Here is a 14,681-nt window from a genome sequence, read left to right as displayed (position 1 = left end):
CTGTGTGGGGCAATCCTGAAGTTCAGTGTTCTCCGCATAGGGTATATACTAAATGAAGAGAGGAGAAAAGACCGTGAAAATGGTCATGTGTCTGAACAAGGATAACATGCTTTTTTTTTTTTTTTACATTTATTTTATTTTTTTAACATCTTTATTAGACGTTATTTGCTTTACAAGATAACAGGCTTCTTAATGAGAACTCTTAAGTGTTGAAACAAACTGGATCAAAATGAGAATTAATTTCTGTGCCTTTATGTGCCAGGATGGTTTGACAGCAGGCCCTTGACTATAATGGAGAGTAGTTTGCCTGCTGTGTTCTCACCCGACTTTCCCAACATCCGAAAAGAAAAAAAAGCAGTGAGTACCAGAAGATTAGAATTATGAAATCCAAGTTGTAGGCATGTGCTAAAACTTCTAAGAAGGCTAACACACACCGTTTCTTAACTTTTAGAACCTCAGCTGACCAAATGAGAATCTATTCCAGGATAGAAATCTCAGTCATGGTCAGATAATCCAAGGATGAGAGTTAGTTATGGTGCTCTAGTTATTCCTTTTGTTCTCAGTATATTTATACTTCTCTTCAGAACTGAGAGAATTCAGTTCTTAAAACTTAGTATGTAACTATAGAATGAGTTAGAAGTCATCTTTAATTTGTGGTAATATTAAGAATATCTGAAAGTTACACATTAAAAAAAATATTCCAGAAGTGCTCAAAAAAACCAGAGGGATGGGAATATGTCAGAGGGACCCAGGAGCCAGTCTGAAAGAGTTCTCAGTGGCCAAATCAGGAACAGTTTGAGCAACACAATAATTACATATTATTAGATTATAACCCAAAGTATGACATTAATGCCTGTGAGTTCCTACTGATAAATGATTGATTGGATAAACAAATGAGGGAGAAGAGACAAATTTCCTATACAGAAGAATTCCAAATAATTTAACTAGCTACTCCCCCTCAAAGGGCTGGAGCTTAACACACACACACTCCCTCTCCCTCCCTCTCCCTCTCTCTCTCTGTCCCTTTAGTGGTTTCTTCAGGAGTACATTCTAGGGGGTTGGAGTGACTGGAGGAACTTGGCAGACAGTACCTTGGCCAGGTCATCCGGGTTGTCACCAATAAGTCATACTGGTAGGATGTACCCTTGATGTGATGTGATAAGAATGGCACCTCCTCTCTGTGATCTTCCTGCCAGTAACCCATAATTGTAGTCTGGCTGTGAGGAAAACACAGTCCCAAATGGAGAGACATGCTGCAGAGTACCTGACCAGTACTCTTCAAAGCTGTCAAAGTCATCAAAAACAAGAAAAGCCTGAGAAATTGTCACAGACCATAGGAAGCTAATGTGGTATCCTGGAACTGAAAAAGAACAGTAGGGAAAAACTAGTGAAATCTGAACAAAACTGTGGAGTTTAGTTAGTAATCATATTCAAGTGTTAATCCCTTAGTTGTGACAAATGTACCATAGTAATGTAAGATGTAAACAGTAGGAGAAACTAGGTGAGTGTAGGTGGGAACGCTCTGTACTGTCTTTGTAACTCTTCTGTAAGTCCAAAATTATGATAAAATAAACTTATAGAAGACGAAAAGATCCAGCTCAGTTAACTCTTGTGTTATGTAAATTTTGTTCCATGACGCTTGAAAAATGGGGAACTTTTCTGTTATGTGTACATGTATTAAGTAGTTTCTGACTTGTGTATAAAAGCAAGGAAGATACCATCTCGTGAAGGTGTGTGAGTTAACAACAGATGACACGAGGATCTCTGGTGCTTTACTGCTGCAGCAGTGGCTGAAGTTGAGCAGAGCAACTTCATTGTCTGGGTTCCATTCCTGTTTCATCATTGATTAGCTTAAAACTAACTGGAAGTAGCTTTCATTAAATCACTATTGTTGATGAGTTCCATGTTAAGAAATAAATCTGGGATCCATTTTTGTCAGAGTGAGATCTCTAGCAGAGATCCGTGGTCACGGGTAGAGTTATGCAACTGTTGCAGATGTGTTGTTCTTTTAGGTCTTCAATTTTTTGCATATTAGAAGTTTATGCATCCTAGTAAAAGCATGTTAATTTTCTCCAGCCAGTAGTCTGTTTTCTTCCTCCCTTAGATGTGTTGAGTTTAAGTGTCTGAGTACATGTTGTGTACATGCTCTGTGAAAGACAAATCCTCTGAAGAGATCATCTATCAATGTTTCCTTGCAAATGAGGAATTTGAAGTTCATGAAGATTAATCGACTTACTCACTGTCAAATTATTACTTAATAGCAGAGCTGAGACTGTTTCCCCAGGGTTCTTGTTGCTCTTCCCTAATGGTTAATGAAGAGCCAGGGCTTGTAGGTAGGGAAAGGGTGAAAACAGAGGAGGATATCAGGGAAAATTAGAGCAAAATGTGAAAGGATATTGGCAGAATAAGCACATTTGATGTTTTCTTATATTCTCTAACATTTTAGATACTTTAAAGACATTAGTATCTTTATACATTAAAATTTTTTTTGGATTATTTCAGTAGGATGACTTAGTGACATGAAGTTCCAAGGGAATGAATGCTTTGTGGCTTCTGATATAAATTATGAAGTAGTTTTCTACAGTAATAATATATACTTCTATCTACAGTGTAGGCAGATACCAGCCTTACGAACAATTAGTATTTTCCCTCTAGTTTAGGAGATGGAAAATGGTGTCTTGTTAAAAAATTTATTTAATTTGCTTTGACTGGGTCTTTCCTTATGTTTTACTAGTATTTCCCCTTCTGTGAATTGTTCTCCTATGTCATATGAACTGTTTCTAGAAATAGAAGTATTTTTCCTAGTCCACTTGTCTTCTATTTAGTTATTGTGTAAAAATCACATTTTTCTTCTATTACATCTATAGATTTTAATCTTCTGGTGTAGTTTTACCTCTCCAGAAATCTAATATGAATTAATTCTGTTTGTTTTTTTTTTTCCCCTGATGGAGCACGTACAGAAGGGCTGAAGGAAGGGGGAGAGGAAAGAAGGTATTTCAGGCAAGGTAGACAATATATCCAAGCTAAAGAAGGAGTAGTGAGGGTGGGCAAAAGTATGTATGTGGGAGGTGTAAAAACATCAGCTTCACTGGAGAATTTGGTGAGTGCTGTGGTACTAGGAAGTAGGATGGTATACCTAAGGGAGGTCTTCATACTGTGGAGGAGATTGAATGCCAGGCAGTACTTCAAAAATCTTCTGGTAATCCTTAGAGGACCTTGAAGGTTTTAGAGCAGGAAAGCATCTTGTAACCAGTAAGTAAAACGTAAGAGACAGATTTTGGCATGTCTGAGATGAGATTCCAGTAGTTGGATTTTGTTCTTGTTTTCTTATGGTATAATTTACATACAGTGAAATTTCTCCTTTTATGTATAGTTCTTCAAGCTTTGATAAAAACCATACAGTCACTACCATAGCCAACATAAAAAGCAGGTCCGTCACTCCAGAAAGTTTCATGTTCCCTTGTAGTCAACCTCTACCCCACGCCTATCCCTGTAGTTATACCTTTTCCAGAATGTCAGATAAATGGAATCATATAGTGTGTAGCCTTTTGAATCTGGCTTCTGTCGCGTAGCGTGATACATTTTGGATTTTATCCATGTTACTGCTTCTCTTGGTACTTTGTTCCTTTTTTTCTTTTTTGCTGAGTGGTGCTTCACTGCATGGATATATACCTCGTTTTGTTTATTCATTCACCAGTTGAGGATCATTTGGTTTGTGTCCAGTTTTTGGTGATTACAAATAAAGCTGCTATAAACATTTGCATTCAGATTTTTGTGTGAATATAAGTTTTCATTTGACTTGGGTAAACATCTAGTAATGTGGTTGTTGGGTTGCATGGTGTTTGTTTTTAGCTTTATGAGAAACTGCCAAATTTTTCCCCCAGAGTGGGTTGCATTCCTACCAACTATATGTGAGGGCTCCAGTTGCTCAGTACCAGCACCAGCCATTGTCAATTTTTAAATAAAAGTTTAGTCATTTGAATGGTGTGTAGTGCAACCTCATTACTTTTTTTTAGTTTGTACAGATTCGTCTATCATTCGTGTATCTGTTACCTGGTCTCCCTGTCTAAGCTCTTGTCACCAATTCCATAATGCTCTGATCGTTTTGTTTATGTTATACCAGTAGGATCAAATATGATTTGTAACTTTTTTTTAACTCAGCGATATAATGTAGATAACATTCTTTCTCAGTACAGTAGATTTTTTTTTGTACTGAGCACGGGAAGTACATGTGGACAAACTATGGAAGGATATACTATACTTAAATTCTCTCAGAAGAGGGGTTAAGAGTAGATGACTATAGTTTTTTACAAAGTAGTTATTTGTGTGATCAAAAAAAAAGAGTAAAGTTAGTTTTAATTATAATTCCATTACTGAAATTGGTCTTACAGAAGTCATAACATATATAAATTTCAATAGATCTGATACATATTTTGCAATTTGCATGAGTTTGCTTAAAAGATTGTTCCTTAATTACTTATGGTTATCCCTTGTGGTGGGATTTCAGGTTTTTTATTCTTTCAGTTTTTATAAGTTGGTTAGTTTTATAGTGATCATTGTATCTCTTTTTTTAAAAAAGAACAATACTCTCTTAAATATTTATATACTTATGTTCCTGTAAATATTTTAAAATTTTTTTATTGCAGTACTGATTTTTATCTTTGCCCTTAGAGTTTTAAGGTTACTCAGTGGTTGATTAGAACCAGTGGTTATTAATCTTTAGCTAATTTTATTGTGATTGAGAATGTGGTCTTTATAAGTAGAATATTTTAAGGGGCTCTGTCGCTGCACCTGAGTTTTTTAAATTGCAAAGCTCTTTGGAAGAAATACGTATTTTTATATTGGTATAAAGTTCTGTGTGTGTGTGTGTGTGTATCAATTATATTTTTCAAGTGTCTGTACTTTCTTTCTCCCTTCCCTGCCTCCCTACCTATTTTTAATCTGTCAGGCGTGGAAAAGGATTTGTCCAGCTTCTATAATTATTGTCAACTCTTCTATTCCTAATAACTCTGAAGTATATGAAGTATAAAGTAAAAATCTTTGAGTATAAAGATTTATGACCATTACATCTTCACCATACCTTTTATCAAATATATACATATTAATAAACTCTAGTCCTATTGAATTCTTTTTTTACCTAATTTTACCAATGATTAAAGGCATTATTGGCACTTACTAGGCATGGGCCGAGTATGCTAGCTATTCTGCAGTTTGCAGGACAGTCTTGAACAGGAAGAAGTTGTCCCATGGTCTGCATGATTTAGAATATTCTGCCAAATGTTCGTGGTGTTGAAAAAGACTTTATTTTCTAAGCCTAAAACCCAACTCTATTTGGTACTTTTAGTATGTGTTTAATGTGTATACTGAAGTTTACTTTGTAAGTAAGGGGAAGATTATGCTTTGAAATGCTGGAATTCTTCATGATTTTGCAGTCACATCACTAACAAAAAACTAATGAAGTTTATTGAGTTGCCACTACTGTATACCTTTGTAAGTCTGCATTTATCCCTTGGTTTGATTATTCTACATATACTGTCATCATGCTTGAGCACTTACATACTGGTCTTTTTTCCAAATATTCCCCACCTTTTTTCCTGGGACTGCAGTGATACGTATGTTAGAACACTTGATATTATCCTACAAGTCAAGTCTGTCCTTTTTTCACCCCCTCTGTATCATTTTGATTCTGTTACTAGGCCTTCAAGTTCTTGACCTTTTCTACTGCAGCATCTAATCTGTTACTCCCATCCGGTGTATCTTGCATTTCAAATTGTGTACTTTTCATTTTCAGATGTTCCTTCTTTGTCTTGAGCATATGGAGCATATTTACAACAGCTATTTTAAGGCCCTTATCTTCTAAAAATGATTCTTCCATCACTTTTGTCATTTCTGGTTCTGTTTCTATTGGTTTGTTTTTCTTCTGGTTATGGGTCATATTTTCCTGCTTCCTTACATTCCTGGTGATTTTAGTTGCCAGACGTGAATTTACGTTGTTGTCGGATTCCGTCCTTGCACGTAGTTAAGTTACTTGAGATCAGTTTTTCAGTGTTTGCTTTTAAGCTTTGTCAAGACAAATTCAATACGGTGCTGATTTAGTCTCACCTAAGGTGATACCCTTCTGAGGACTCTACCTGATGCCTTATTAATTATGAGGTTTCTTTACTCTGACTGAGTGGGAGACCTCTTTATTCTGAGCCCTTGTAAGCTTTCTGATGGTTCTTTTCTAGGCCTTGTGGAGCAGCACACCACATGTCTTCAGATCAGTATTAAACCAAAGATTTTAAGTGATCTCTGTAGATCCCTTGAACTTTCTCTCTGTACTCTATCCACAAAATCTAGCTGCTTTGGCTTTCCCTAACCCCCAGTTTCTGACTCCACAACCCGGTGAGATTGCTGGTCTGTGTTTGGATTCTTTCTGACTCACTGCACTGTCCAGGCGGTAAGTTACGGCAAATACAGGGCTCACTTACTCTTCTCTAAGAGTTCACAGTCCTAAACTCCATGTTGTCTGTTGTCTGAAAACAGTTTCATATATTTTGTTCCGTTTTCTAGTCATTCATAGCTAGAGGCTGAATATAGATTGTCTTACTCCCCCATGGCCAGAAGTGGAAGACCAATTACAGATTTTTAATTTTGACTTTTGTCTTTCACTTCAGCCTTTTGAAAGAGGAAGTGCTAAGTTACTTCACATTTTTATTGGTACTTTTTTGGGACGCCTTCGTTTATGCAGTTAGTTGTAGTGTTCTTTGTTGACCTTTGTTTTTACTGAAATGTAACAAAAAGGAAAGGAGACTGATTACCTAGTAGAGTTTTGTGGAAAATTAAATATTATTTGCAAAAAGTCAAGATTCAGCATAGCCAACTTGTTAATAAGCTCATTTTCTTCCAGGCGTGAAAGTTTCATCTGATACCCAGAAGTCCACGCTGGCAGCTGCTCTTGCAGCAAGTCTTCACAGATACTTGCTTTTTTCCCCAGAGCGGTCCCTTTTGAGATAATATTAAAAATGTAAAATTTTAAGAAATAGTGATTATTCATAGAATTTTTGTGAACCTCTTGTCGTGAGATTTATGCTATCTTGTGATGCCTAAAGTAGATAGGCCTGAATTTTTTAGAATTATTTGCTGCAGCAATGTTTATAGTATTTTATGAATTTTAACCTTTTAAATTTTCTTCTGTGTTAGTTAGCTTTAAAGGCTAATCATATTGAGGGGTACTTAGCACAGTACCCACCACTGTGTAAGTATGAGCTGCTCTTATGGGGGGGCTCTTAATACTGATGTCTCAGTGATAGCACAGTAAGTGCTCAGTAATGTTTTTGTGAGCAAGTGAATTTGCGACACGGGTTAAAGTATATGCATTGTTTTCTGGGTGGAATAAGAATAACAGGTTGGACCAGGTTAAGTTAAATTTAGGATTAAGTAAAAATGTTTGTGATCTGACATAATTTTATTGAAAAAATACTGCACATTCTTGTTTCATTAAAAAGTGTATCTATATTTAACATATATTTTATTTAATAAAAATTCTCTTAGGTCAGTAAAAAATAATTTTAAAAATAAAGACTAATCATATTGAGAAAAATAACAGAATCAGGTTTGTCAGCATTCAGTGGATGCTATGTTAACTGTTTCAAGTGAAACTTTTGGGAATCTATAATCCAGATGGGTAAAAATATGTAAGCAGCTTATTCTAGTTGATTCCTCCCCCTTTATTTTTAAAACAAAGGGAGCATCTTTATATATTTACTCAGTCTTTATGTCTTAGAATTCATTTTATAATTGTTTATTTTGCCTTACAATATTCCTTCTTTGGTTCTCTTAAACATTTACTAAATCTTTTCTTGGTTAACTGTTTATCTGTTGTGATTACATTCTGCTTATAAGCCTCTTTAGAGGGTAGAATTTAGACTGTGGATCACCCAGCCCCTTGAATATAGCAGGTGCTTAAAAAAATGCTCAGTTTTATGGTAGGGCTACAAGTAACTGTAATGGGGTCATTAGTAAATAGTATAAAGGTGATGTAGTTTGACTCTAAATGTTTTATTGAACACAGACATTTTGGCAATGAAAAAGCAGCAGTAAACTGAACACATATATTATTTCTTTATTCATCATCCAGTGATTTATAGGATTCTGTGCTGCTACCTTATCCATATGATTGTTCACACCTGCTAAATTTGAATCTTGGCTCTGACACTTGACAGAGGTGTGATAGGCAAGTTACTTAATCTCTCCGTGCTTTCGTACACTCCTATTAATTGAAAATGATGTCTATATCATAGTGGTATTATAAGGATTAAATGAGGATATATGTAAATGCTCACTTAGTATAGTGCTTGGCACATTATCGTTGTACCTGTGTGTAGACAGTGTGTGCTTTGACATTAGTTTGTTGTGTCTCTGTACCCACATAAGTCATATTTGTTCATTTAATGTTAATATCCAATTATATTAATATTCTAGAGCAGGGGTTGAGGAGCATTTTTTGTAAAGGGCCAGATAGTAAATATTTTCAGTCTGTCTCAACTGTTCAACCCTGCTGTTGTCAAGTGACAGCAGCCAAAGACAATATATAAACAAATGGGCATGGCTGGGTTCCAATAAAACGTTATTTACAAAAACAGCTGGTGGGCCATAATTTTCCAACCTGTGTACTAGAGGTTACTTTTATATTTCCTCATTATCGGATGTGTGAAATACGTTCAGCTTATTTCATAACAGGCACATCTCAGATATTGAGGGTTTGGCTCCAGATGACTGCAGTAAATAGTCACATGAATTTTTTTGGTTCCCCAACACATATAAAAGTTGTTTGCACTATACCGTAGTCTGTTAAGTGTGCGATAGCATTTATGTCTAAAAAAACAATGTACATACCTTAATGAAAAAACACTTTATTTTTAAAAAAATGCTAACTATTGTAATCTTTTTGCAATAGTAATATCAAAGATCACTGATCTCAGATCACCGTTAAAAATAAAATAATAATAATAATGAAAAAGTTTGGCATATTGAGAGAATAACCAAAATGTGACACAGAGAAATGAAGTGAGCAAATGCTGTTGGAAAAATAGCGCTGATAGACTTCGTCCTCGCAGGGCTGCCACAAACCTCCAATTTGTAAAAAAACGCAGTACCTGTGAAGAATGGTAAAGGGAAGTGCAATAAAATGAAGTATGCCTGTATGTAAATAATTCACTTATAACCGTGTTGGTACTAATTTTAATTGGTTTCTTTCAAATTATTTATTTGGACTGTAGTCCTGAAATGGAATTATAAAATCAATGAGTAACCCTATAAAGTGTCTTTCAGTGCAGGAGTTGAAGTATTTAGAGGATGTCAGAGCTAATAATAATTTGGTCACTTAATATTTAGTCATTACTGTTAATTACTACCATTTATAGATACTATCTATTAAATTTCCCTCATCTGATTTTTATGCTGAGCATGTTATACTTTTGAACCTTCGGTTGTCTGATTGTGTCCTATTCTGCTTATTAGAGTACATAAGAAATAGAGAAGGTAGGTAACAAGGGGACGGTGTGGTGTGCCTGATGAAGTGAAAACAGACCAGTAACACCACTGTTGTCATTCCCACCACCACCAATTGCTGTTCCACCCCCAAAAGAAAGTGATTATTTCACCTTCTTAGGGTGAAACCTGGGCGCTGACAGTCTAGAACGAAGAGGTTGGAAGAAATTAGAGTTCCATTTTGTATAACACATTATAAATTCCTTGGTTTTTATTAATAGTATATAGAATTTCATAACAAAGGTCAAAAACATTGTGTTTTCTTACCAAAAATCAGATTGTGCCTTTTAAATCTTGCCTTTAGTGTGTGCCTAAAATGGCTGTGTGTTGACTTCAGGCACAGTAGGACCGTTGACTGATGTTCTGATAGAGTCCTTCCTTTTTATTAACTGTATTAGAATGTTCTTTAGATGATTAACACAGTTGTTTTTTTCCATTGTGAAATAACATTTTTATTGGTTGTAGGAAAGATTCTTATTTTTCTCTTTAGAAGAGGAAGTTTTTTGTTCTTTGAAGTTTTTTGTTGCTTTATGAGAACAGACCTAGTTGATGTGTTATACCGGACCCTGCCTTGAGTCCAGTAATATGACTCTAACAGTGAGGTTAATGTCTTTGTCTTTTTAAAGTATATGATAGTGACTTTAATCTCAAGAGTAAAGTGTTCTCAAGTTTTTGAGGCTTTCATTAACAGTTTGTTTTAAAAATAGTATCCAGGAATCTAAATTTTCCTGAAATGCATTTTTATTTTCAGCCTGCTCCTTGAGGTAACAATCTGGGTGTGTGTGTGCACGGTAGTTTTATTTTACCCATAGTGCACTGTTTAAACGTTCAAAATTCTCCTAGTTCCAGCATTCTTGGCTTTGCAGTAGAAGTCAGTGTCTACTCTATAATGTTTTAGACCTAGGCTGTCCAGTATGATAGCCCCTAGACACATGGCTAAAGTTAAAAATTCAGGAGCCACATGTGGCTAGTGATTACTGTATTGAACAGCACAGATATAGGACACCTCCATGGTAACAAGAGAGTTCTGTTGAACAGTGCTCTTGTAGACTTCCTGCAGTCATCTACTCTGTAATATTTTTCAGTGGCACAGGAATCAGAACATTAGAAGAATATTTTCTAGGAGCAGAGTTACTGTTACTTTCAAAAACATAGATAGCAGTATTTGACCAACCTCATTTGGGTATCAGTGCACGTGATGTGGGAGCACTATTTTTAGAGCCATGCTTCCTCATCTTTTACACATCCTGGCACACTTGAAAACAGAAATGTTTGTATGGCATACTGAGGGAAAGAGCTTGCTCAAAACTGGAGGTTACAGGTTTGGGTGCTTGCAGTATCCAGGCAAACCCATATCCCCTTCTTGGCACACCAGGGTGTAGAAGCACATACATACAGCTCAAAGCTCAGTTTCGTAGCATACTCCATAATGGATTCCTGGATATTTTTCTTGGTCTACAAAGCAGAATTTGATCTTATTCTCCCTTTTATTCATCATTTTTATATGTCATATTCCCAGTGAGACCTTGTGAGATCTCCGCATTTTACAGCTCAGAAAAACTCTAAAAGCAGTCATACACTTGGAGATTTAATAGGTAGGTGCTTGTGTATATGGTGGCTCTCTCACACATGTGCAATGGCCAAGCATCCAGAAATCAAGGTGTTTCTTTTCTCCCCTTGCTTTTATTGTGGGGAAGGAGGAGGGAACACCATGGCATGGTACCTATTTACTTTCATCATACAAGCCAGGAAAATAATTTACCTATCTGAAATATGGCTATATTAAATATATGCAGTATAAAAATCACAGCAAGGAGGCCATGAGTCTGCCTGCCCACCCCTCCCCCAAATAAAATTCCTCTACACTACTCACTAAGCATCAGTGGCTTGGTTAGCTATTTCTAAAATTTTCTGTTTGTTCATTGGCTTTTGGCAAGATAGTCACAAACAGTAGTGTCTTAAAAATATCTAAAATGAGAAAATTGTATGCCTTTCGCTCAATATTTCTCTCCCTAAAGGATTTAAAGTGCGTTGACTTTTATGGTGTAGATCTTTGTTTCTTGTCATTTCCTGACGTTCAGCCTCTCACTGTGTAGGCCATTTGTTTCTAGGGTTCCTCAGCCTGTCTCAAGTGTACCTCTAAGAGTTTTGTACCCTTGCTGCAAAGCTGGTTTGGTACTAAACACGTATCATTTCACTTTACTCTGCAGCTCTTGTTGTAAAATAACCATTCTTGGGATAAGAAGTGACACATTGTAAGAGCAGATGTCTTATTATTCCTGTTGCGTCCTGCACTACATTATTGGTCTTTTCCTCCTCTCCTTCCTCCCCTCCACACCCCATGCATGTGCTCCCACCATGCACGTGCACACCCGTCTCCTTCCCTTCCCCATCCGATGTTCAGTGACCTCATTATAACCAGCTATGTGAGTCAGTAATGTCTTCAGTACTTGGGGGTATTGTGCCTGCTGTTTTATTCCTTGATTCTTGTTCTGTCTCTAAGAATAATACAGGTGTGGAATCCCTACCGCCACCACCCCCATCCCAGATCTCCTCAATCCTCTTATTATAATGATCTCCTTACTGACTTAATCACCTCTAGATTTCCCCCTGTCCAGTTCACCTAAGGAAGATCGACATTTCACCCCATTAGAAATGGAGCCCATCCTGCAGCATTCTGTCCTCCCTGCTTTTTACTACTGCCCAACAGAGAGTCCAGCCAGGCTGGTCATACCGTGATCACTGACATATGCCCTGTTAAGTCTTATCTGTAATAGTTCATCTGCCTAACAAGGAATTAATTTAGGTGGCTGCAACAATTTGGACCTGGGGAAAGAGGAAATAATTTAAATACTGAGCCTACTCTTCCTGTTATTCCATTGAGTGAAAAGGAGAATGAATCTGGAGTTGGTATCAGGTGTGAGCATTTCACCAAGCCAAGAGCATACACTAGAGTCGAGAGATAAGGTGTTTTTGGTGAAGCATGACTTTATATTCAAATTAACTAGTTCATTTGATGAGTTAGCCAAAGAAATCACAAACTATCAATGCTGTAGGGAAAATTGGCTGAGTTGGACTTAAAAGAACAAGAGAAAGAGTTTGCATCTCCAAAGTGGTGCCTGTCTGAGGGATTTGAATTTAAAGATAATTTTTACTATGTATGGCTTTTACCTTATTCCCTGATTTTAGAATCTAACCTTCAAATAAGGTGTAACTATTTGTTCTGATATTGTTAGCTCCTACTTACTTTCTCTCTGTAACTATACTATAATGTGCTTTAAGTGCAGGGACTATGTATGTTTTTAATCCTTTATTATATTCACTACAGAAGTAAATACAGTACAGAGCACCTAATAGAATGGCTTTTAAGTATTTATTGATGTTGGGCTTTACAGAATAGTACAGTATATTCAGTTTTACACCGTGGTGTTACATATGCATGTAGTGTAAACACTAGATTTATTCTTTCCTCCTGATACCACCGGCCACAGTGAGTTGTCTGGGCTAAAGGTTTTAACCTGGAGGTGGGATGCTGTCCAAACCTTTTAAAATTATATGCAAATTTTTGTGTGTAGTTAAATATGTATAGTTTCTTGGGAGAGCATGTGAACTTTCAGTAGGTTCTCAGAGAGTTCCAAAAAGGTAAGGTGCCTTGGACCTAGACAATGGAGGAAGCAAAGAAAGCTTTCTAAAATCAAGCTGAACTTGGAAAAATCACTAAAATGAAAATGGTAAAATGCTGTGCTGGACAGGATATTGATATGATACAATACATTGGTCAGTAAGTTTTAAAATTTAAAGTATACAGTGTTCTTTACTATATAAAGTCACATTTTAAAATTCTTACAGTTAGCTAATGTAGGCAAGAAGATGACCCTTCTCCTGTAGTAAAAGTTTGATTGTTTATGTAACATGCGTATGATGGGGTCTTTCCTAATTTGGCATAATGCTTGTGAAAATGGTGAATTGTATAGTGTAATTGCTTTATCTTAATGCCCCATTCTGTAACTTAGATTTTTTTCTTTAGGAAAATGGCTCTGGTGTCAAAAAGCAAGGAAAAAACCCTGATAATTTTATTTGAACTTGACTGTGAAGTTAGCACCGACTTTGGGTGTAACATGACTGATTCTAGTAGCCCCTGCTGCGTTTGGGAGCCGCAGGAAGAGCTGTGCATATTGAAGGTGCACAGCACAAAGCATTGCTGGTAGAAGCGTGCTCTGTTTGCAAACATTTGTTTAAGAGACCGTAATTTGAATTTATGTATTTGTAATTGTTAAATTTCCACCTGCAATTATTTTTACATTTTGAAAATTTTTCCGTTTTATTTATATCCGTCTTAATTTTATAGACCATCTTTGGGTTTGCATAAAGAAGCTTATCAAAAGTATATCAGAAAAAATTAGCACAATAATTATCGATATTAATGTTTAATGGTGCTGTCATAGAATGTTTCACAAATTGTTGATTTCTTTACATTCATGAATTTAGTGAAATATTAATAAAGCACTAGTGTTTATTATTTGTTGTGTTCCTGTTTGTTAAAATAGTGTCACTGGTTTACTCTGGGGAGTTTTTTTTTCTTCTGGGTGAACCAAAATATCCATGAAAGAACTTTAGATTTACTTTATTTCTGATGGCAGGTTGATATATAGACTTGGAATATATTAGGAGAAACATGCTAAGTTCTCATTAAGAAACTCTGTAGTGAGTTGGGAAAGAAGAACTAATGTCTTTTTTTTCATTTTTGTTTCAATTATACAGCAGATATAATTTCTACAGTAGAATTTAATCATTCTGGAGAATTACTAGCAACCGGAGATAAAGGTGGTAGAGTCGTCATCTTTCAACAGGAGCAGGAGGTAAGTATTTAAAGTTTAATATCTAAATTTCAGTTTGCTCTTGGGAATGGAGCTTATGCTGGAGAATCTCGTCAGAGGATGTTGGCAGATTTTTAAAGAAGTGTGTTTATCGAGCAGAGTATCCAATGTATAGATGGCTCTGGTTTTCTTAGCTCTGTGTGTGTGTATGTGTACGTGTGTGTGTTGTTTTAATTGTGAGAAGATTTGGTTAGAGAAAGGGGTGGGAAGTGTGGAATAAAAGATTTTAACTGGTTTTAAAAGCCTTGGCCCTCTTTTTTTTTCTTAAAATTC

General features: G+C 36.1%; 1 protein-coding gene across 2 annotated transcripts in view; it reads left to right on the top strand.

Moving 5' to 3' along the window:
- Positions 1-14,681, top strand: part of PPP2R2A (protein phosphatase 2 regulatory subunit Balpha) — an 84,982-nt gene that overhangs the window by 39,010 nt on the left and 31,291 nt on the right. For both annotated transcript variants that reach the window (XM_082402843.1, XM_082402844.1), the window contains one exon: positions 14,293-14,390. In XM_082402843.1, coding sequence (XP_082258969.1) covers positions 14,293-14,390 — 98 coding nt within the window. The remainder of the gene's footprint in view (positions 1-14,292; positions 14,391-14,681) is intronic.

Source organism: Balaenoptera borealis (assembly GCF_965194805.1).
Source record: "Balaenoptera borealis genome assembly, chromosome: 8".
Lineage (NCBI taxonomy): Eukaryota > Metazoa > Chordata > Mammalia > Artiodactyla > Balaenopteridae > Balaenoptera > Balaenoptera borealis.
The sequence above is the reverse complement of the archived record's forward strand: the minus strand, read 5'-3'. Positions and strand labels throughout refer to the sequence as shown.